Source organism: Talpa occidentalis, unplaced genomic scaffold (assembly GCF_014898055.3).
Source record: "Talpa occidentalis isolate TD23 unplaced genomic scaffold, MPIMG_talOcc4v2.1 talOcc4.2, whole genome shotgun sequence".
NCBI classification, from domain to species: domain Eukaryota; kingdom Metazoa; phylum Chordata; class Mammalia; order Eulipotyphla; family Talpidae; genus Talpa; species Talpa occidentalis.
In genome coordinates this window covers 25077652-25103151 of record NW_023602073.1, presented here as the reverse complement: position 1 = coordinate 25103151, position 25500 = coordinate 25077652, and the positions used below count along the sequence as shown (strand labels likewise).

General features: G+C 40.3%; 1 protein-coding gene across 4 annotated transcripts in view; it reads left to right on the top strand.

The window, feature by feature from the left end:
- PHACTR1 (phosphatase and actin regulator 1) overlaps nucleotides 1-25500 on the top strand; it is a 329151-nt gene that overhangs the window by 79128 nt on the left and 224523 nt on the right. For all 4 annotated transcript variants that reach the window (XM_054698439.1, XM_037519209.2, XM_054698438.1 and 1 more), the window contains exon 2: nucleotides 12819-12983. In XM_054698439.1, coding sequence (XP_054554414.1) covers nucleotides 12845-12983 — 139 coding nt within the window. In that variant the 5' untranslated portion in view covers nucleotides 12819-12844. The remainder of the gene's footprint in view (nucleotides 1-12818; nucleotides 12984-25500) is intronic.

The following is a 25500-nucleotide window of genomic DNA, read 5'->3' as shown; positions in this document are numbered from 1 at the left end:
CCTTCTGCCTGCTCTGCTCCCCACTCTGGCTCTGGTGAATTCTCTCACCCTCCCGCGCTTCTGACTGTACCCAGTGCTTATATAAATAAATAAATAAATCTTTAAAAAAAAAAAAGAAAAAGAAAAGAAAGAAGCAGGGTTGGAGCCAGTGAATGGGATAGATGACACCCCTCTGAGTGGACATGAAAACTGAGGCCTGATCCTAATAAGGTGACTTGTTGGAGAGTTTATAACAGCACAACAACATGCTTTAATTCATATTTATGGAAATTTCCAGGGTGCTGTGTGAAGGACCTGGAAAAGATAGCAACAATAAAACCACAGAAATCAGTGATGTGGGTAACTGGTCTACCTGAGGAAAGAAGTAGAGAGAGTTGAGAAATATCTAGTCTTGGAGATGAACTGGATTAGTTGAGGTGAGAGAAAAGGTGGAATTAAGGTCAACTCATGGGTATCTGTCTGAGCAATAAAACAAAAGCATTACTATTACTTAACAATGATCAGGTTGAGGGTAAAAAATAATTCACTTAGAGTGAATTTGAGGTGCCTATGAAATATTATTTGGAGATGCAGTTCAATAAGCCAAAGAGATAGAACTGTTATTGCCCGCACTTTACAGATATGGTAAGAGACCCAGAGAAGATAAGTAACTTGTTCAGAGACATGTTGCTAGTAAGTGCCGTGTCAGTTAGAAATACTCAACTTATCAGTGCTTACTCAACTTATCAGTGCTTATTTGTGGGAATAAATGAAATTGTCTAGGTAGAAATGAGCCACAGGAATTTTAAAATTTAAATCAAAGTCAGAGAGAGGAAATGGGGAAAAGAGGAAAGGTCTTCGTGTAAGCCTGCCTGCCTTCCTTTGTGAAAACCTCTTCCCCCTATGTCACATACAGTATTGTAAACCAATGTTCCCTCAATTTTAAATATGCAAAAAATAAATATATAGAATTAATGGTAAAGTGTTAAAATTTAAAAAAGTATTTAGCTTCCTTAAATCTCTAAGGAACAGGTTGTAGAAAATATATGGATATATGGACTATGGACATAAGATATTAATGCTTGATATTGTGCAGCTTACAAACTTCATTTTGTATAAACTTAGGGAAGTGACTTCTTTGCATTAGGGTCAGCTTCATAAAACATAATTAAACAAGATAGGGGATTATTTGTCTCTCACAGCAAAGTGAAGAGGTAACTGCTTTGTATGATGATTTTACAGTGTTCCTAAGGACCAAGGTGCCACCTAGGTTACTCTCCTTCATTACTATGAGGTGACTCTGCCAAGTACCGGTCATCACGCCTCTGCTTTAGAATATTGGATGAGGGCCTCCCTGGTGGTGCAGGTGGTTGAGCTCAGAGCTGTGAAGCTGTCCACAGACTCTGCAGCACAGGTTTGATCCCAGCCAGCCAGGGAGATACCCACATGGCACGGCAGACCCCTCCTATCTGGCCCACTCCTCCCCTCAGCAGTGTATTTCAGTCAATCTGCCTGTTCTGTTCCCTGCTCTGTCTCTGGTAATCCTCTCATCCTCCTGCACATCTGGCCTGTACCCTGGTTCTTGTATGCATGAATAAAATAAATCTTAAAAAAAAAAAAATTGTCGGGTTTAAGACCCATATAACTTTAAAAGAAAAAAAAACTGGATAAAGGGAAAAACAGATCAAAGAAATGGCATATTCTCTTCCTGTAAGCAGACTTCTCAGAAGTTACTCACAAAACTTTAGCTCACAGCTCAGTGGTCAAAGCTTGAAAATATAGCCCACTCCTACCCTCAAAGCTAGGAAACAGTCTTAGCTGGGCAAGAAGTCAGGAAGCTTTCACTAAAGAGGAAGGGAAGAATGCATATTGGCAGGCAACCAACTATCTCTGTCACTGTCAATTTGCTCTGCTGTAAAATATTCACTTTCTCTCTCTTGTTAGTTTGTTGTAGGGAAAAAATGATATAATAACTAAGCCAGTACTTGATAAACAACAAAGCACTGGGTCAGTCACTGTGAAACTAATTTCAAATGGAAAATCTTGAAAACAGTAAAGATTTTCTACTAATTTTAGGTTCAAAGCAACAAATGTGATTTGGGGAAGAAAGAATATTTATCTACAACTCTTGTATTTCTAAGGCCGTCTACTTTTGCTTTCAGAATCAGTTTCAGAATAGCCAAAATTGACATTTGATTAGCTCTGCAGTAAAACATCTCATCAATATTGCTTCATATGTGCTGAACCCAGGTACTGAACAAGGAATGCTTTCTGGTAGACAAAGTAGGAGAATTATGTGGGAACAGTAATTCAGGTCATGAACCCACAGATCCTGACCATTGTAACTTATTTGTAGCATATTGAGAATTCCAGAACAGGATCCATTGTGCTGACTGCATTTACGGGAATGACTCTATCATTTGGAAACTAGCTGCTGTGATCATTAAGAAATTGCATGATCTTTAAGAAATTGAAAGCAAAGACAGCAGGGCATTTTGGACACTAGCTATGTAAGCCTGGAGATTCTCAGGCATGAGTAAAAGCAACTGACGTTCTTTTCCCTGTAAAAATATATCTAGGGTAGTCAGAAATTATCTGTGGATATCAATGCCTTTTGAAAATCTGAGTTTAGCTCCAGAAACAGACACTGGTTTGCATTAAATAATGAACTTAAAATTATTCTTTCATAGAGGAAAGAATTTCTGTTCTCTTTCATTTTATATGTGCTTTAATCTGTCAGTATCATTATCAAATTCCTCTAAAAATAGAAGAGCATTTGCTTTTGTATGGGACTTCTTATTTTAAAAAGTAGGAACTTCATCTTCTCTTCTCCTTTCCCATAAATTAAGTTAGACAACAAATGTGTAATGAATGTTGCTGAGTTAACGCATCATCTCTATATCCACCTGAGCCTTTGCATTTCCCAAAAGTGTCTACAGGTACAGATGTGAGGACAGAGGCTGAACTCAGCCTGTCCTTTGTGACGTGCCTTTTGTCCTTTCCTTGATTTGAGGTCTTATCATTTAATGCCTAGAAACTTTGGAAAGGGAAAAGAAACTAGCACAATTATAGCTAGCTTATAATAAGTTTCATAAAAACCCAAAAGATTTTTTATAAATTAAAATACCACACTGCTGGTAAAATGAAGGAAAATGCTTGATAAGCCAAAATTCTGATAACCAATTCAACTTCAGCAACTTGGGGCAGCTTCCCACTTACAACTGTTCAGATAGTTTCAAAGAAGCTCCATGGTCATTAACTACACTGTCTCATGCCCTTCAGCTACAACATAGCCGTCTCCATCCTCCCAAACCTTCAGATAAGTGTCAAGTGGTACCAAGATTGAATTCAAAGAGTAACAGACAAAACCAATCATTTGGAGTCAGAAAATTTTTCGTGAATACACACTAAGGATGACTATTGTTCTCATGTGTTAATATAGTGATGAAACAATCAGTTGGACACTATGATCCATTTTGTGTTTAAAGAAATGGAATTCTGGCAGCATAGTGCTCATTGTCACAGTGTTAAATGATGATTGACACTTAAACCTTGGTGTTGTGCTCAGAGTCTAAATTTGAGGCTCTTGGTTAACATATTCATGATAAATTTCTTGTGAGTCTCAAAAACTGTATAAGCATAATCACCTACTTTCTGGGTAATAGTCAAGGCGGCCCCGAGTTGAGTTATTGAGGTAATTATAAACACACATGGAATTAGGAAAAAAGAGTGTTCTTGCTAAAATATTTTTTTCTGGGAATACTATTTGGATTTCACAGTTGCTACCCAGATGACAAATGGCACTGAAAAATTGGTCTTGGAACTAATGGGAGGTAAATAAGGAAACTATGTAAAGGCATCAGAGAAAGAAAATGAGAAATGTGAGCTTGAAAGGAAATAGACTCATGACATGATTCTTCAATGAGGTCTTCTAAGGATAACTGTGATCTTACATTTAACAAGTAACTGAGTGGTTATTATAATGAGATCTTGAGATCTTGAGCTCAAGAGGGGAAAAATGCCAAAGAATATATTAACCTTGACAGTATTAATGGAGATGTTTAGAAAAGGGTTAACTTAAAAAAAATACGAGATGTCAATGTTGTCTCACAGGGAAACACCAACCAAGTTTGTGATTAACTTTGAGAAACAACGGTTAAGCAAAGTTGGAAAGGTTTATTCCAGGCCTTCTCAGAACATGGAAAGGCTCAGTTGTGATGCAGTTCTTCCAAAAGTGCATGTAGTATGTTAATCACAATTGTGGGAAAATAAAGTTAGGAAATTTGATATATTACCTACATCTATGGGGGCATTTTATAAATCTAATGAAATAAAGATATAAAAATTCTAGGAAATAAGAAAGTGCTGCATAAACAGTAGACATCTTAAAAGAATTCCCAGTAATTTGAAGATTTTGGGGCTGGTTGATGCCACTGAAATGTGACATAACTTTCTGCACTAGGCATCTCCTTCCTTAGCCAGCTAGCTGAAGACGTAGCATTTCTCTAAGTGTGCTTCTCAGAACCCTCACATCAAAACTATCTTGTTGTTTACTTAACATTCACTTTCTGATTCAGCAGATCTAAGATGGAGACTAGGGGTTGAAAATTTTCTTGTATTTAAGTTTATTCTTAGTGAACATTAAAGGTTAAGATCCGCCAGACTAGAAGGTCTCAACACAGTTCAGAGCCTCTAAACTTAACAAAACTCTTGTAATTCTTTTAGGGATATCCTACTGGTGAAGTGGAAAGGGACTTCACCCCCAGAGGAAGCCCTGTTGGTCTGCCTTATACCAGGGGAGACTTCTCATTTTTAGAAATCTTTTTATTAAATCCTTGTTCTGTGTCCCCAGTAGGGTGCTCTTAACTTATGTCTATTAATCCTTACAAGTCAGTATTCCCCCCCCTCCATTTTTTAGGAAAGCAAGCTCGTGGGACTTTTCTAAGGCCACACAGTGAATTTGCTAGAATCCTTTTGGTTGCAAGTGAGAAAGAACCTAACCCACCCTGGCTTAAATAAAAAAGAGAATTTATTGGTTTATATATATAAAAAAAAAAAAATCCAGGGTTAGAATGATTTCAGGCATGGCTGGATCCAGGGGTCCAAATAATGTAATGAGAGCTGTCTTACTTAAGCCATCCCTCCCTCGGCTTTTTTTCTTCTCTAGTGGCTCAATTTTTTGGCAGGCTTTCTCCTAAAGGTGGTAGAAAGGTTACCAACAGCTTCATGCTCTAAGACAAGGGTTGGTAAACTAAAGTCCCAAGGGCTGGCTACCTGCCTGCTTTTGTAAATAAAATTTTATTGGAACACACCCAAGTCTAGTTGCATACATTCGCCTGTGACTGCTTTCAGGCTATAACAGCTGAGTGAGTATTAGCAACAGACCAGTATTGTCCATAAAGTCTAGTGTTTGACTTACAAAAGTGTTTGCTGTCCTCTGCAGGAGAAACCAGGTTTTGCGGGGGTTTACTTTGAATTTGTGAGAAATACTGTTTATTCACTTCAAGAATATCAGACCCCAGGGTCTGAGGTTTTACAATGAACAAAGAATCTACATTATTTAAAGATTGTTGCTTTGGATTAACACGACTTGATAGTTCATTTACAACTTAAACAAACAAGTTCCTTTCCCAACACAAATATATTCTACAGAATAAAAGAACAATAGAATGCCATATAAGTTTTTGTAGTCATTACATACTTTTGTGGTTGAAGGTTAGAATTCGAGATGAAACAGGGATTTGCATTGAGTCTATTAGAAAGAACTTTGTTGATAATATCTATTATCTACATATTTATAAAAACAGGCCTGTATTAATTTAAATATGACCTTTTCCACACCTGTCGTGTTAGTAATGCTCTTTGTTCATTGACTGCCTGTGGTTATGAAGTATAAATATCACCTCAGCATGGCACCTATAAAATAGGAGGTATTTGACATAACAGGATGGTTTCCTCTCAAAACATGTGAATTTCCTTTGTGGCCTAGAGGTTGTTTTAATATTTACTAAATCTGAAAGAGGGTTTTTAAGATTATAGACCCTACCAGGACCATGTGCAGCTAATCCGCAATGCCAATTGAGAGAGCATGTCTCTCTAGAGCCCTGACAAAATCCACAATAGAGTCTCATTACCTGGTTAGGCTTGATTGCGCTCTCTAAGTGAGTCACTAGAGGTGAACAGCTACAGCCAGGTGATGACCAGTACTGGGCCACATGTCTACCTCTGGCATCCTATGTGATCTCATCCTTTCCTGCTGAAAAGGGGGAAAGAGAGGATTTCAATGTAGGAAGATCAGGAACCCTCTGCCACCTGCTGGGAGGCCAGGAAGAACGCCTCCACCTACAGTGAATCAGTGGTAGATTCTGTATTTCAACCCATGTCCTACCAATATTCTTTCCACTTTATTCAAGTAAGCAGATTTGACCCTGTTCTGGGACAAACTGGTACCTGCTGAGGTGCTAGCCTGTGGCATAGGTGCCTGCGAGGCAATGTCCTGCCAGCCCCACCTGTCCTGGTGACCTCGAGCAGGTATCCTCCAGGGTGCCTATAGACAGTACGTGTTTATTTTATAACATCTTAGGATAGGCAGATAAGATCACTTTTCTCAATACCAGATGGTCTCACTCATAGCAGGAATTTAGAAAACCTAAATAAGGGACCAGGAAAAAGACTAATTATAATCAAGTAAACATCAAAATCAACAGGCAACTGTAAACCAAAGACACTACAGGAGTGGGGAGGAGGGAGTAGGATCAAAACAAGGCGGGTGGGAATTGTATGGGGACTATAACCAAGATGAAAATGCATACATTGTGCAAAAATGAAAAATGATGTAACAAATATATAAAATTAAAATAATAATAATAAATAAAATAAATAAATAAAAAGAGATCACTTTTCTCTTGCCCTAGTAGGATCAGTTTAGGTAAGCATCTGTTTTGTAGCCTTTTCAAAAGTGAGCTCATTTCTTCCCTCATCTCTGGAGCCCTCTTGTTAGAGGACTTTCAAATACAGAAATTAGAAAAGTCAGATTTTCACAGAGTTGGAAGATATTCTTGTAAATCCGTAAGTCCTAACTAAAAGCATATGTTTTTCTCTTCTGAGAATCACATTTTTGTATTCATTAGCTTCTCCCCAGTTTCCCCAAATGTAAATTGGCCGCAGGAATACCACTTCCTCATAAGATTACTGAGAGAATTTCCTACAGTCATTTTAAATGTTTAGGTTAGTGTTCAGCACCCTAGTGACTCAACAATGGTAGCTGATATTAATACAGTTTTTTACCATTATCATCATCATCATCAATACCTAAGGAAGCACCATCTCATTTAGAATCTCCCTGCCCACACCCCATTATGAAGATACCAGAGTCCTGCTCACACTGTGCAGAGGTCTGCAGACCATGTTGGTCGTATAGCCTTTTTTTGATACAGTGACCTACAATTCCAGAACCAGAGAGCTATCCCCTTCGTTCTCTTTAAAAATCAGTACATCTTAGGGCACAGGAATTAGGGACAGTCTCATGGCTCTACTCTGTCAATTACTGCTTAAGAGCAGATTAGCAGAAACATAACTTGGGCTACCTTTGGTCCCATAGGATCCCTGAATTCCCCTTCGTTCCTCCCTCCATTGCACTTTGGTTTAGTGTACTTGTGTCCTTTTGCCAATATGCCAATAAAGCATGGCCTCAACCTGTTCATTGTGGCAAAGGCAGCAGCAAGTCTTTCAAAGTATCCTTGAGACCTGCTCCCAGCATGAGTGGAATTGCCTCTTATTTGGTAGAAATGCCTAGAACCAGAAAGAAGGAAGTTGACCCAGTGCTGAGCACATATGGGGAGGCCCAGGTATATGCAGTTTCACTCTGTCCCCCCACCATCTCCCACCCCATGGGCTGTATCCCACAGGTACATTCATTATATCTTTTCCTCCATGAAGAATAGTCTTGTAGAATAAGGTTGCTTAGCAACTCTCTTAATATAAACATATGCCTATCCCTGCAAAGGGGCAGTGTGCAAGACTCAGATGCCACGATGGTGTGTGATGGCAGAAGTGAATATGGTGTGTCACTGATATCCCTCTAGTGATTCCCAGCTAGAGAAGGCAGCCTGTGTGTCCAGGAAGCTTGAGGGCACCAGAGCTCCCATCTCTCTCTGCTTTAGAACCTGCAATACTCCAGTTTTCCAGCCTCTGGACTCAGATGGATAAACCCTGCATTAAATGCAGGTGTGTTCTTATTATACTAGGCCAGTGTATGTATTTATGCCTTAGTTCTCATATATAGACTGGATCCATCTGTGACTCAGTGGTAAGGGACAGGAAGAAGAGTGCAGTGCACAGAGTGGAAGGTCAAGGGAAGGACAGAGAGAGAAGCGGTGAGAGACCACAGACCCTGGTACTCAGTAGTGTTGACACCAGGTGTTTTCAAACATGTCCATGTTTGCACCCGCCCTTCAGTAGCTCTGTGAACATTGTGGCAATATTGCTTTATCTCCCAGCTACTTGTGGATCGCATGTATTCTCTTAATCAGGCAGCATTTCTGGGTAAAAGAGCCTCCATTTTCTCCAATGGTTTCCTCCCTCAATGCCCAATTCTCCTTCCCCCATCCTCATCCCTACCATTCCTCAGGGACAGGGGCTCCTTTTTATTGGAATGAAAATGTGTCACACAAGTTTTTTTTATTTTTAATCACACCTTGTTGCTAATTTAGATCAGTCTTAGATTGGACAGAAACTCTTCAAAGAGCTCTGATCTCTGTAAGAGAGTGTGATAGGGCTTCTGATGGAATGACAAATGAAAAATATTGCTCTCTTCCATCTAATTCACACTAATCCTTCATTTCCCTGTAATAAGGTATCTCTGTAAAACTAAAGTGCATTTTTAAAAGGGGGAAATGGAAGCCACGGTCCAGAACATTCTAAGCGACTAGGTACCTATGTGACATCATTTTGCAACTCCAAGAAAATGTAATGCAGAAAGGTGACAGGTCTAGGCCCTGGGCAGCAGAGGGCAGCTCACTGACAGTTGACCCCATCCCTAGTATGATGAAATATGACAAAAACATAACCCTTTTAGTGAAACTGAAAGGCAAGTGGATATTATCAGATCTTTCTACATAAGCATTCTGTTTTCAAATTCACTTTGGGTTGGGTTGAGAGACAAGCATTCAATCTATGAGAATCTTAGGTTCTCCAAAATGCCTAGGAGCACTTGGCACCTGGAGAGGCCTGTAGTGAGGGCACGGTGTCCTGGCCTCCTGCCTCTGTTGTTGACTGAACGTCACATAGTACAGACAGTGCGACTTCCCTTTGTCCAAACCTCTCAGGGTCATTGTTCAACTTATGACTGGGCAAGCAGAACCTAAAGTTGGGGTGTTTTGGGGATAAGCCTTTGACAACCTTACCACCATGAGAAATATAATGTCAAAAGTGCCAGCTAAAATGCCCCTTGACCACCTCTTTACTGCATGCTCAGAATCCACCAAGAGCAACCTTGGCCTTCCACAAGGGGTGGGCTTCAGAGCACAAGCTGACACCCACCACTATTTAAGTTCTCTGTGATTGAAATCATGCATATGTCAGGTACTTTCTATCCTGTTTCTCTAAAGAGCAAGAAAAATTATCTGCAAACATCCCTTTCCCACATATCCCATCATATCATGGAAGAGAGCCCAGGCTACAGTCTCTTAGATGAGGATTTTTTGTGCAGTGGTGCTGCAAAGGCCAGAGGTCGTCTGGTCCAGGCCTCCCTTCCCCCTTAGCCTCTGATGGGCTCAGGAACACTGCTTCCTGCCTTTGTAGCCAGAATTCCTGGGCAGTGGTTCCAACGAACTGATTCAGGTGTAGGTGACCATTTCTCCAGCACTGTCCCACCCAAGCAGTCAAAGAGCGCCTTTGAGAGCTGGGCCTTGGACAAAGCAGCCTTTTCATGATCTGTTTCAGAAGAAGACAGTTTTTCTGTGTGTCTTGCCTTTCTCACTTGTCTCCAGCCCCTCTTCTCTCATGGCGCTAACATGGACCAGAGACCATTTTAATTCCAAGTCCTGTTTTGTTTTCTTTACTGTTCAGTCTTCATAACGAGCCTTTCTCTCACTCTTTTGCCTTCCATTTGCATTCTCCAGTAGCAAAGCAGTCAGTTTGAGAGCTAGCCCTATCACCAAATAAAGTGGGGGAAAGTAAAGTGGATGATTAAAATATAAATCATTTAAACTGAAAGTAATCCAGTCTGCTCAATAGTAATGTACGAAGGGCCAAACATCTTGAATTTAATAATATACTTACTAAAGAATCATTTAAGTATGGAGTTATAATTATGCCCTTATAATGCTTCATCAGCTCCCTGCCAGTTTAGGTTTCTCAAAGGCAGTCCTAATTTCTCATAATTATTTTAATGTGGTAATTTCAGAATAACTTTTATTCATTTCTTAAAGATATGATTATGAGACATCTTTTTGTTTCTGGTGATGCATTTTTCTTAAGACAAATAGTAATAACTAATTTCTAGTCCTCTGAAAATTTGTGTCAGAGAGCTGAATCAATTATCCTCATTTCATTCACTCACTTATTTAACAAGTCGTTATAGGAATGCAGCTCTGAGAGAAAACTTAATATCACCCATGAATAACTCATATCTTGATTTTTTATAAGTTTCTATATATTTTCTCTCTTTAACCTTTAGCTGGGGATTTTTATGTTGACTGAATTTAGAGAAGCCTTGAACTGCATATTTTTTGTGCCTTAGATTGTTTGGAGAATCAAAAGAAAGATGGAAATTCAGCCAATGCAGATACCCAAACACACATGACATTTTGCGTATGATCAGTGCTCTATGGTCCCCACAAGGCCGTCAGAGCCTAGGGTGAGACTGTGGAGGCTGTCATCTTGGCTGCAGTGTGTTTAGAAAGGGACCAGAAGATAATTCTAGCCTCTCACTTAGGTGGAGGTGCTTGAAAACCAAGGCAAGATATTACAGTTTCTCCTGTAAGTTGTAGGAAGCCATTGAAAATTTCAGAGAACAGCAGACTCCTCTACTCTTTCAGCCCTCTGTTTCTATGTGTTCTGTTTCTCCTTCCAGGATCCACATCCCCTAGTCCCCCCATGTGGGAAGAAAAATGTATCCTCCTCTTTTACAACTTAGTTAAAAGTTCCCTCCCCTGGGATCTTCACCAACACCACCCAGCACAATTAGTTGCTCCCTGCTCTTTGCCTCCATTGAATTTTATGTAGTTGCCCCTGTTGTGACACTGTTCTCCCCTCCAACCCCCTGTCTCGGCTTCTAAACTTGTGTTTAATGATGTCCAATATTGTGTACCTCCCTGGCCCCAGAAATGATCACAGTGTCTGCCACAGAATTAAGTGGTTACTTAGTACAGTGATTGAAAAGTGGAACTACGAGTGCATTGAACCATGTCGTCCAGGTTTCAGCTGGACATGCAGCACGTCCAGATTGTTGCGGCCATCACCCTCGAGCCTGTGCCTCCCCACCCCCACAGCCCCATTTCCACTGACGTGAATACAGACAACAGAAATGATCTTCCTCCTCTACCTCAGACCACCCAATCAGTCACCAAGTCCCATTGACTTGGCTTCCACGATCTCAAATCCACACACTTCCATTCAGTCTTGCTGCCCGGTGCCTTTACCAGGTCATCAAAATGCCTGGCACATGGTGATTTTCATATATTTTTGTTGAATGAACGAGTTTCCTGAGAAAACTGTTTCAGACAAGAGCATACAGACTATTATGCTGCAAGGCTGAGCTGCCCAGGACAGCCTGAGTTGGAGAAGGCCAGGGTTTTTCTTAAGGAATGTGTTTAAAGAGTGATTTTGGATCCTACACAGTGCTAGAGTAAATTCGACTTTCTCTCTTAATTTTGCCAAGGAGGTTTTTTTTTTTTTTTTTCTTTTTTATGCCTGTCTTAAAAATTCAAGAAATAGGGTATATTTACCTCACTGGCATATGGAAATGTTGTTGTAAGTTGGAAAAGAGTTTGTTTTATTCCTAGTGATAAAAAAAAAAGGTGAAGGTGATCATGTTCTGTAAAGGTGGTCCATTAGGGATTTACAGGTCTGAATGGCTTAGTGTTCTCAAGTGTCCTTATAGGAGTTAGTCTCGATAGGCTCTAAAGCCCCCTTCAGCTCTTAATCTCATGATAATGATGATGATGATTTCTATTATTATTATTAAAAGACCAAGAACAACAACAACAAAAAAAAAACTAGAAGTATCAAGCCAATTATAAGCTCTAATGACATGAATGTTTCTGAAATTGGTCAGTAGCCCTAAGGTGGAGCCACTCACTATGCAGGGTCCAGTGCTTCTGTGGGCCTGGATGGAACAGGGGAGTAGGGAAGAGAGCTGTGGGTGGTGGAGATGCTGGCACTGGAGTAGACAGTTGATAAATGTTTTCTCCTTCCTCTTTCTCAGCAGTCGATGTTATAGTTGATTGTATCTGCCAAGTCTTATTTGAGAAATTACTGGACCAATAGTTCCACTGCCTGTGATTTCTGGTGCCCTCTCCCTACCTCATTAGGGCATCTCTGATGTGCCTGCTCTCCTCCTCCACCACCAGCTTCTCTTCCTGCCCAAGTCTCAGTTAAGGTTGGGCAAATTTGGTTGGAGTGTCCAAGCCTAGGTCTGGCTGTCCCTGGCCCCTGGAACACGTTGGTATGACTTCTACTCCAAAAAGCAGAAAGAGAAATGGAACTTTAGTCATGTGGTTTCTGTTATCTGTAACCATGGCAAACGTTAACCATCTGTGAGGCTCCCGTTTTAACACTTTTTTTTTCTTTCTCTCTCTCCTCTCTTTATTTCCATTTCTTTCTTGCGGAAAAACAAGCTGAGGAAGTGGAGAGACTGGCGGGGATGCGTTCTGATTCTCTCGTCCCAGGTACCCACACCCCACCCATCCGGAGGAGAAGTAAGTTTGCCAACCTGGGAAGGATTTTCAAGCCTTGGAAATGGAGGAAGAAGAAAAGCGAAAAGTTCAAACACACGTCTGCAGGTAAGATTTATTTTTTTCTTCATTTCTCATTGTGTATTGGTTGACTTCAACTCTGTGTTAATTACTGACTACTAATTAACTAATTAATTACTGCAGGCTGTTTATACCAAAGGAAAAAATTATCCATTAGAACGATCCTTATGTTTAGTAATTCTTCAGTATGACTGAGAATGACTTTTAGATGCTAGGCATTTTCTTGTGTCTTGGTGTCTTGTTTTGGTTTGTTTTGTTTTAATTGAGGGACTTCCACTTTTTTTTTTTACCTCTAAATATCTGAACTAAGAAATACATATTTTCTATAATTGAATGGTTTCATTTAAGTATTGACAATCCATTTTTGGGTACTCATCTTTGCTTTCACTGTTCTTATAAAAATTAACATACAGCAGAAAATAAATTACATGTGTTTGTTGGGCAGATAATAGGTTGTTTCATGGAGGAAAATTCTTGAGTAAATGATTCTCGGACATGGCGGGGAAAATACCGGAGAATGGAACTGAAGCATCATTGTAATGACAAAGATAACTACACAGTTCATGGCCTGATGGATAGCAAAGGAATTTCGGGAAAATCAGTGGAGCTGAGGGATGAAGAGAATAGACTCTGGAGTCAGACTGCTTGGAGCGTGGGTTCAAGTCCCAGCTCTCCTATGTGATAGTGACATAACTTGCTCAATTTATCTAAATCTGTTCTTCAGTTTTCTTATCTATAAAATAGGGTAAGAATAGTACCGTAATAACTAAGTATTTGTGAATTTTTGACATGGCACACCACATGGATATTTTTAATATAAGACTCTGCAGAGGGAATTATATAGGGAAGGAAACAAAGTTCAGATTCCACACTGGGGGGTTTAGGGTGAGATGATAGAAGAACTATGTAGGTCATTTTTGTTTGTTCTGTTTTGATTTTCCCTAATTGTGTGCCCTGGCCATTTCCCAGGTCTACTCCACGGCTTTCATTTCCTTCTCCCCCTGCATTCTGATCACCTCAGCCCTCTTTCTCAGGATCATCACTTCCTCTCTTTCTTGGTCCTTTCCCCCTCTTGCTCAACCCCATGACCTACAGGACGATCTGCTTCTTATAGCTGAATACTTGTCCATGGATCTGAGATTTTTAATGCTAATTACTTTGGAGAATGAAAGAGATCAATAAACATCAGAGTGTTACAAAAAGTCTTGAAATCTTAAATGGTTTTCATGATAGACAACCCCAGTTCATGTTTTTGATTCTTTCTTAGATGGAAGCCTCAGTGTTCTGTGGCTATAATTAGTTAATTCCTGAGATGAGGAGCAACCTTTGCATTCCATGTGCCCCTTAATTGCCACCCATCCAACTGAGTCCGTTCGCCTTGACTGCATTCTCCACTCTCTCAGTCATTGTACAGATTTGTTAGAGTGTAATAAAACATGCAGGTCATTCATGCATTCCTAAACACTATTGAGAGATTTTTGTACAAGCGAAACTCCAAAGTGATGACTCCTCTGAATCCCCCGTGTAGTGAAACAGAAAAGGGCACTTAGATCATTGCCTCAGAGAGGAAGAATGTAAACGTAATATATATATTTTTTTGACAAAATTAGGTGTAAGACTCATGAACAAGGAAGAAAAAGGGTGTATTTTGTAAGCACTGAAGAAGAAAAGAGCCAATTCCAGACTATCCCTTGCAATGGTCTTCCTGATTTGCTATGTAAAATGGTTTATAATCATATAAACATACATTTAAATAATTGCCACTTACTAACACAAATCTCTGAAAGATGGTGTGGTAGATGCATTTCCTGCTAGAAAACCAGAGTTTTGTTTAGTCCATTTGGAAAGACCAAAGGCAAAGCCCTGATGCTTCTCAGAGGACAAGTCACCAGATCAGCAACTATGTTGATTTCTTTGAGAAGGTGAAAAATGTGTCCTTTGGAAGATGCAGATACAGTGGCATTAAATTATTTGTGCATCATTAAAAAATCTTTAAAATTATTCATTTAAAACTCTTTTGGGAGGAAGAATTAAAACTTGTGACAGGTAAAATTGCAACTTTAATCATTCTTGTCATTAACTATTCTTATGATCTCCATGGCCAAATGATTAATTTGGCAGCTGAATGTGATATTTGTATGTAATTATTTTTTTAGAGAGACATTCAGCTCCTTTATTAGAGAAGATAGAAGATACACTATAAAATATCTTTATATCATGATAGATGGATGGGTACATGATATAGCTGATTCTATTCTCATTGTTTTAGTATTTTTTTTTCCCAATCAGTGGTTTACACCGTATTATCCTTTGTTATTAACTGGATCTAGAAATATTATTCCTTGTTCTTTGGAGAGTAGAGACTTTCTGTTCTAGATGTTATTCCAAGTGGTGGTGCGGGGTGGGGGGAGACAACATGAAGATATTCAACACAAATAATTATATGTATGTTTAAGTAATACTTTGAAGTATAAACTTTCCTATGTGTGCATAAGAGTCAAATAATGAATATACAAGAGAATTGATTAATTGTGGGAATGTTAATTCGTTGGCCAATTTTAAATGTTGTGCTTATGTGTATGTATATGGAATGTCTTTCCATATATACAATTATGTCTATAATTTTTAAATGTAAACTGTACATTCATATATTAAATTTGTTACATATTTGCATTTAGATTTTGTACATTTTTAACATACAAGAGGGCATTAACCAGTGTATACTTGACCTGTTATTATTTCCAAAGTGAGTTCTATTTATGTTTGCCATAGTTAACTACCATAGTTTTCCTGTATCCCAAGTTGTGGGATGTGTGTGTCTGTGTATATGTTACCAAAAGTACACCTAGAGATACTGCTTTGTAAGTTATATATGTTGTCTTGCTTTATAATTTTGTATATAGTTGTAAGAAAAGTACACTGAAAAATTAAGATCTCAATGTGTTACTCAATTTTGGCACCAGAAATTGCATGATTTTTTCAGTTATAGAATATCATGTCTCCTGCTGCTCATATATCCTTCCCATACAAGATCAAGACCAGTGTCCTTAAGGACCTTCAGTATTAAGACCAGAGACTGAGCTCTGGATGGTGCTGAAAATACCACAAGGCAAACAATTCCCCTCAGAATCATCCCTATATCAAATTACAGAGGGGAGAAAGCAGTAATGGTTAGAACACAACATATGGGTATTCAGGGAATGATGGTGCCATATTTTTTAGCCTGTCCTCAGAGGCCCTACCCAGAACCTGCAAAGCAGTTACCTTACATGCCCAAGTTTTTATGTGGAATCAGCAACTGGTGTCCACAACTCATTTCTACACCTGCCCCAGGAATGAAGACAGATGACAACATTCCCTCCAAAATAGAACAGACAGTACCTCCCCAAAATAGTCAACTGCAACCATCTTATCCAAATTCCTTGAAAATGAGGACTGTATTTATAGAAAAGTAGAACTGGCAGGAATAAACTGTGAAGATGCCACTGAGTTATGCTTTTATTTCCTCTTGAAAGAAAATCATAAGCTGAAGGATTGGCCCCTGAAATCTACAGTGTGCCAAAGTTCCGTTTGCTTCTAAGTTTTTCTGTATACATAGGGCCTAGAGCAGGAACAAAAAAAAAAAAAAAACTTTTGCTGAACCTGGTGCTGGAAATATAATTATGAGCAAACCCAGGACTTTTTTGGTGACTCTGTGGTATACACAGTGTAGTGAAGAGACAGGCCATCAAATCACAAGAACAGAGGTAAGATCACAGATGAGATAAGGACAATGAAGGAAAAGTACTTGACTAAATCTGAGAGATCAGGGAAAACATTCCTCTGAGAGAGGAGTTTGAGCTAGGATCTTTGGTAAGGGTAGGAATTTAGAAAATTGGAACTCCAGCTAGAAACAGCATGTGCAAAGGCCCTGTGGTAGAAGAAACAGAGATGAAAGGTCTAGGAAAACCAGGAAAGTCTGAAAATGGAGAACTGGGAATGCAGTGTGGGCTGAAGCTGGAGAGGCACTTAAAGACCTTATTGGGTTTACAGCCTATAAAACAAATTAGACATGAGCATGAGTGATTACAGAAAGACCAGTTAGGAAACTGCAGTTCAGACAGTGGTCGCTTGGGCTAATATTTGGTGATAGAAATGGACGATTTGGGAGACAGTATAAGGAAGAAGTGATAGGACTTACAGACGAATAGAATATAGGAAGGAGAGAGAGAGATGTGTCAAGTTTGACATTCTAGTGTTGGTTTAGAGTATATGGTGGCCTTACCTTAGCTGAGTACTGTGGAAGAGTGAGAGGTTTGAAGGAGTGGATCAGAGTGGGCAGGGAGATTTTCCAATTTTAGGTGTATATTTGAGTGGACTTTGTGATAACCAAAGTCAGCAATTGGATATGGAATACAAAGGAGAGGACCAGATATGTAAAGTTTGGGTAATTTGTATATGCATGTTAGAGTGACAAATGGGGAGGAAATATAGAATGCAGGCAAAAAAATAAAACCCAGCAGGGTCAGCATCAGAAAAATTGATGAACACTTCCTCCACTAAAATAGGAGGGAAGCAGAGGGGCTGGCTGCAGGGGTGGGTACGTTGCAAGTTGGGAATGACCTTTTCTGATGCCTGAGCTTTTCTAGTTTGTAAGTGAGGTCAGCTCCTAATGGGGCAGGGAGAAGGGGAACTTGCAGTGTTTAAGTCAATTTTAGATGATAAAAATGAATCTACATATACTTTTCAGTGGTAATGGACAAAGCAAACTGTTAGTTCCATCTAAGACTGAATTTTTGACAGAGATAAAGAAAAGAAGGAGCAAAGGAGACTATTTGTATCCATTTCCTCTGGTTTCTGCCATAAATCACCACAAATTTATTGTCTTTGAACAACAGAAATTTATTCTCTCATACTTCTAGAGATCAGAAATCCAAAATCAAGGTGTGGGTAGGGTCAGTTCTTTCTGGAAGCTCTGAAGGATAATCTGTCTCAGGCCACTCCCCTGGCTTCTGGTGGCTGCTGGGCAGTGCTTAGCATTCTATCTTGTAGCTCTGTGATTTGAGACTCAGCCTCTGCCTACACTTGGCTCAAGTCTCCCTTTCTCTCAATCCTTTTCCTTCTCTTATAAGGATACCAGGCTTTGGATTTAGGGTGTACCCTATTATCCAGGATAATCTCATTCTAAGATCCTTAACTTAGGTATATCTGGCAAGGACTTATATTTCCAAATATATTGACATTGATAGGTTTGGGGATTAGGACTTGGACAAAATATTTTTTGGAGGGAACACAGTTCAACTCTCTGTATTTGGATTTGGATGAGAAAGGACAGGGTTAGTCAGTTGAGAGGAATTATAAAAATCAGTAGATTTAAGTTCCAAGGAAATCAAAGTTGCCAGAGGTAGCTGGGAGGGCAAGAGCTAGCAGGTACAAGTTGCATTATTGAATTAATGCCTCTTAAATAGAAACAAAACACATATTTAATCCATGGTAGTGGTGGCCATGATGGAGGAATAAGTCAGGAGATTGGGTTACCTCATTTTAAATCTGATAAACGATCCCCTCTTCTAACACACAAAGCCCCATATATCTTGCCTGTAAAATTTTATGCTGATTTAGTTTACTATTTTCAATCAAGAATCAAGAGGAACTTTTTTCTTTGGCCTTGGCATTCAACTGATTACTGAAGTGATGTTTTCTTTGAAGGTTTCTTCATGCTTTCTTTTTCCAAATTGAGATATTCATCATAATTTTAGGCCAATAAACTACTGCAATTTAAGTGATTCATAGAAAAATCAAAGGTTGCCTTTTAAACTTTGACTCAGCTATTAGAAAACCCACATACATGTAGGTAAAGTAGTGTAAGAAGGCAGCGATTTTTGAATAAATGATTAACTGTCTCCCACCACACAGTTGGGATCCGTGAATGATGGCATCTGTCTGCTTGTGTCTGCTGCCTCCAACCCTCCCATATTCAGTGTTGAAGCACCAGACCTGAAATGCATCCGGGGCCCCTCATGCTCTTGATGCTTGCTTCTGCCCGGAGCTTCCTCTCAACACAGCCCTACTGGCAGGGATTCTCAGTCACTTATGAGCATGGAGCCCCAGCTTTCTCATTAAGCCCCTGATTGTCCTGATTCTGTAGATTCTGCTGAATCCAAATTCCCCAGGGAGAACAACGGCCCACACTTAACCCAGGACTGTTACCTAATTACTTCATCTAGTTGCTGGCTGCCCCTTCTCTCAAGGACAGGCTGCTTGCTTTATTTCTTCCATCCTTTCAACTAGAGTCACTGATGACTTTAGCAACCACCAGTTTCCAGAAGTCCCTTCTTGAGATGCCCCTGTCTCCAGAATTATCCATCTTCAAATAAATGTCCTTGGATAATGAAGACAGTCTGAACTGGATTCTGCCTTTGGACCTGGTGTGATGGGCTTGTGACTTCTTCAGGAAAAGCCAGGCTCTGATATTCAGGATGGTCGCTCCCCATGCTAGCCCCACAATGCTAATTCCTCTCTACTGGAATTCCTTGCCTTACTGTGATGGGAGAGCACATTTGCTATACTTGGAGGAGTGAAATAAACACTAAGGTTTATATCGCGGCTTATCATGATATCCTTTTGTAGTATAGGATTACTGATCGCTATTAATAAGTGGGATCATTGCCTCTATATCTAATGTCATAACTCTGTCCACTATGAAAGTTCTGTGGACTATGACTGGCACAGCTTTTGTGATGGAAGTTTATATTCTTCCAACTCGAGCAAAGAGATGAAATTGGTAGGTGGAAAATATTGATCATCATGAATAGACACATGTGTGTTTGAAAAAGCTGATTTAGTCCTTTATGCCCTACTTACAACATCCCTTTAGAGAGTCCCCTTTTTTTTTTAAAGGAAAACTTTCTCCTTGAAGTTTTTTTTTCAAGATTTATTTATTTATGCAAGAACTGGGGTACAGGCCAGAGGCGTGGGAGTGTGAGAGAATTCACCAGAGACAGAGCGGGGAGCAGAACAGGCAGATGGAGCGAAAACACTGCTGAGGGGAGCAGTGGGCCAGGAGAGATCTACTGCACCATGTGGGTATCTCCCTGACCGACCAGGAATCGAACTACCGCTGCACAGGCTGGGGACAGCTTCACAGCACTGCACTCAACCCACCGCCACCAGGGAGGCCCAAGCCCTTATTTTTTTAAGCTAAGTAATTTTGCCTATTTGGGCCAAGCCAAACTTTCCAACTTCTATAGGGAATTCAGGAAGGATACCATTAGTATATTGTGCTGCTCTTGCCTCACAAAATGCAACTATCAGGTTATTGTCTTGAGGGAAAAAATAATTAAGCCTGCAATCACAATAAGGTACATGTGCTATGATAGGAGATGCACGGAGGCTCCAAGGACCCAAAGAAGGCAAATCAAACTGTGCCTCTAGTGACTAAGAAAGGTTTTCCAGAGAAATGGATGTTTACCCAATGAATATGAGTGAGTCTTTTCTCAAGGTAGAAAGGATAGTGTGTATGAGAGCCTAGAGAAGAGAGAAGGGGAGACTTGCAAACTAAAGCTTAAAAAGAGGTTGTAGTTTAAGAAGAATCATGGAGTGGAGAGCAGGGAGTACTGAGATGAGGATGAAGGTGGCCAAGGGTCTGCTCATCAAGGATTTTATGATACTTGGATTTGGATACTGGGCTTTATCCTACTGTAATATCCTAATAAAGCTATCAGAGAACTTGCCTTTTAGGAAGATCATTCTCTATAGTGTAGAAGTTTGGAGTGGGATCAAATGTTGTTCTCAAGTTTTAATATAACTACTTCTATACATTTCTGTCTAAAATGAGAGAAAATTTACTTGTGACAGAATTAAAAAGATGCCTCAATGCTGTCACATCCAACAGAGTATTAAGTGTCCCCCATTGATTCTAGTAACAAGGAAACGGGTTAGCATGTGTTTGATTATAATGTTGAGGAGAGATGAAGATAGCTGGACTAAAATAGTGAGTAGGAACTGAAGACTATGGGCAATTGCAAGCAATATTTTGGAGTCAGAATGAGCAAGACTTGATTACAGATTGGACGTGGAGGATGAGGGGAGAATAAAGAGCAGTCTTTAGTTCCCGTTAGATGGGTGGAGGTACCACTCAGCACATCAGGCACACTGAAGAAGAACAGGTTTGTGGGGGAAATGGTTCACTTATTTGGGGCATGCTGGCTTTTGTGTGCTTCTGAGACTCCAAGATAGAGGGATGGTGGATACTGAAACCGAAATCTGGGACCAGGAGAATTGTTTGGAAATGCAGATCTAGAAATCATGAGCATCCAAATGATCATTGAAAAGTCCAACAGGAGAACATGAAGTGGAAGCAGAGGGACTGTAGCAGCATTCTGGAAATTAAGAGCAGAGGAGAGCCAGCAGAGACAGCAGATAAAGCCCACAAGAGTTAGGAGAACAACAGGAGGGCCAGAGAAGTGTCTGGTCAGCTCATTGGTGACCTTGGGGTGAACAGTTTCAGTATAACTGTGTGGCTGGAATTTAGAAAACATCTGGTTGAGGAATAAAAGAGAGCAGGAGTAGATTTCCTTCATGAAATTTGGCAGGGAGGAAGGAGCAGTATCATCACCAAAAGGGAGTTGAGCTTGTGGGAGGTGTTTTTGTTTGAGATTGATTGGATTGTGTCAAACTACGAAATTTGCGTTAACATGGCTTTGACATTCCAAGGAAAATAAAAACAGCAGAGTGATTGTGAAGCCAAATAAATATATTTCCACACATTTTTCAGTAATGACAACTCTCATGACTCAAAAAACAAACATGCAAATAATCAGAGCACTGTTTTGCATGTGATTTTAATGAAAAATCATCAAGCCAAGTTGTAGAGTTTTAGCATCAGATTGGGTCACACATTCTCTTTGGGAAACTGAAACATCGATTTCTTTTTAAAAAGAGATCAAACATGAACAGGTAAAGAATCTTACCTGGGTATCCATCATGATCCACAAAGGGAACATCTAGGGCTTAGAAAGCAAAGTTGATGGGATAGGAGTGGTGTTAGAAAGATGTAGTTGTTTCTTGTCAATGCACTTCATCTACTACTCTGTGCTTATATATCCAGACTGTAAAACCCTAATGACATTGACCCTGACTATTCCCTTTGGTTCCCCTGCATTAAGCAGAGCACCTGATAGAGTGGATGCCTAACAAGTATGTACTGAACTGAAAGTCAGGAGGGGACCAGACAGCTTTATTTTTGAGTTCATCTGTTTAAAAAGGTCTGAAGGAGGAGAGGAAGGCAGTAATTGAAGCATAAGATGGAAGGCCCCAACTTTTGGAGGACTTGCCAACTTTCATGACTGATTTTCAGTTTATCAGCACTATACACAGGTCAGGTTACACAGTAGCATGTTCTGAATCTCAGGTTGTTTGGGTAGAACTGTAGTTTGACTTACCTTTACTGTGTAACCATATGCCCCAAAACAGTGACTTGAAACAACCCAGTTGTATGATCTCTTATGTCCTGAGGATAGATTGAGCTCAGCTGGGTGGCTCTTCTGCTATCTAAGAATCTCTCAGGCATCTGCACTTGGGACTGGTGTCACCTGGAGGCTCCCAGGACGGGAAGAGCTGGACACCTCTCCCTTTGTACACATTTTCAGAGATTTTTCCATGTGGCTTCTTCCTGCAGGCAATTCAGGGCCTGTGAGAGACAAAAGTAGACATTGTCAGGTCGTTTTAAGACTCTGATCCAGAATTGACCTAAGAGTACATTTGCAGTATTACTACAAACAATTCAGAACCAGTCCACATTCATTTTTGGAGTAGATAGAACAAGGGGTGAAGTCCAGGAGCATGACTCATTAGAGGTCACATTTGGAGTCAGCCACCACCAGTGTTCAAGGTGTAGCATGAAACAACTGCTGTTCACTCCCTTCTTTTCAGGTAGAAGGTGTTTCAATAATTTTATATTGATGACAACAATAGCTATCATCAATTGTTCCTATACATGTGAATACGCATGATCCTTTCCATGTTTGTTGACTTTAATCTCACAATAGACTGTTGGTCACCTCACTTGACAGATGAAGAAACTGAGGCTTAAAGAGGCTAAATAATTTCCAGTTAGAAATGACAGAGATGGGGCCTCCCTGGTGGCGCAAAGGGTTAAGGACTGCACTATGAAGCAAAGTATAGCCTCTGCAGCACCAGTTCGATCCCTGGCCAGCCAGGGAGCTACCCACATGGCACAGTAGACCGCTCCTGTCTCACCCGCTGCTCCCCTCAGCAATGTATTTCAGTACATCTGCCTGTTTTGTTCCCCACTCTGTATCTGGTAAATTCTCTCACCCCCTGCATCTCTGGCCTGTGCCCCAGCTCTTGTATGCATAAATAAATAAAATAAATCTTAAAAAAAAAAAAAAAGAAATGACAGAGCTGGAATCTGAACTCCACTTATAGCCTTATAACCTGTATTGCATTTACAGTCCATCAGTGTGAGAACTCATAATTCAGGTGATTTGAAACATATGAAATGCTCTCCTTTACTGACACATCTCTATAAAGCTGAAAATTGTAGGAAGAGAAGCTCTTCAATAAAAATTGACCCTAAAAGTCATGATGTATATGATCCTCAAATGCCCTTGAAGGCAGCGATTTAGTGTCTTAACTCGTTTCCATTCCTTTTTTAAAAAGATTTATTTATTACTGTATAGAAAAAGTGGGGTGTAGGCTAGAGCTGTGGGGGGAGAGGGGCATGAGAGGTTTCACCAGAGATAGAGTGGAGAGCAGAACAGGAGGATCTACTGAAATACCCTGCTGAGGGGAGCAGCGGGCAAGACAGGAAAGGTCTGCTGCACCATGTGTGTTAGCTGAGGGAGGCCCAGCTCATTTCCATTTCTACTCACAAATTCTAGTTCTATTACATACAAAGTGGATTTGTTTTCTCTTTGTGGAATGACTAAGAAAAAGTAAATTGATGTTAGCTCCAAACAAATACATTTCAAAATCATTGCATTGTTTTCAATGGAATGGGACCTCTTTCTGCTATAGACATATAGGAACAAAATGTACATGGATGACATAAGCACATACAGGCCTCTGGAGCAGCTGCTAGATTTGGGCTAGGTATTTGCAGAACTAATTCTGTGAAGGGACACAAACATTACATCATTGATCATGAGATGTGTGCTTGGCCATTGACTTCTAAGATAAGCCAGGAGTACTGAGTAGGGGGCGTGGTATAGAACAGTGTTGGGGGTAGCCCGTCTGCCAAATCACCTCAGGCAAGTCATTTGTACTCTCTGTGCTCAATTCCCTCATCTAAAATAGGGATGAAACTGGCACCTCATAAAGTTGTGAGAATTATAAAAGAGGTTTATTTTTGAAAGCTCTTGGAATAGTACCTTGTGCATTGTAAGTTATCTTCTATCATTATTTTTTCTAGAAATGCATTAAGAAGCAGACATCCGAAAATAAGGAAAGATTCTTGTCTCACAGCTTTAGGCTTTGGATAGTGTATGTAAAAGGTGACCATTCTGATGAGGTTCTCTTAGGTTTTGGGTTATTTATTTCAGTACTGGGTATAGGAGTGTGCTTTTAGACACATACAATTCCACAGAACTGGAATTTTCCCTTCTTTTCCTATGTACCAGCAAGTTAGTTCACCAGAGCATTTCCTTCTCTCTTTGAATTTACAATTATGTGAACAGACACAATGGTCTCTGAGGAAGTGGCTCATTCTCCTTTGCTACATCAGAGGCAAAATTATGTGTACTATATAAATAGATATTCTTGGAGGAACAAACAATGCGAGCATAGAATTCATTTGAAAATCAGGGTCTGAGACAAATCATAATGTTAGAAAGTAGATTCTTAAACTGGATGGCTGTATACTTTATTTTCTGAACCTAGACATCTTTGACAGTAAAATGAGGTGCTGGCACCACTTAGGCCAGGTGATAGCAAGAAACTGGTCTTTGCCAGGCGAGGCAGGCAGGAAGGGCACCTACATAAAACCACATGGACATCAGCTGCAGACCCCAAGGCCAGCTCTGTTTCACAGTGTAAAGGCAGGAACTGGACACGGTGCAGGTTTCCTGATCCCATGCAGACCGGGTAAAGGAGGAGTCAGAGTCCTCAGTAGTTTTGCAGGTCTTTTATTGGGGTTCACCAGGCATATGGCAGGCAGGGGTGCTGGCTGGGAGGCTGGGAGGCTGGCAGGCCTCCCAGCCCCCAGCAAGTCTTCACTCTATCTGGGCTCTCTGGCGTTCGTTCTGCTGCTTCTCGGCTTCTCTTTCGGCTTCTGCTGCTGCTGCTGCTGCTGCTGCTGCTGCTGCTGCTGCTGCTGCTGCTGCTGCTGCTGCTGCTGCTGCTGCTGCTGCTGCTGGCGTCCCCGTGACGCCGCCCTTAAAAGCACAGTCTTAACTCAGCTGAATCCCATCTACCTATGCCCACACCCTATTCCAGGTGCCCGCCATCAGGCATGCATTCAGGACAAGGATCCATCATCTATCCTGATGGCGGAAGGGCAGAAAAGCCTGACATTTTCTTTACCCTACACACAGACAGAAATGAA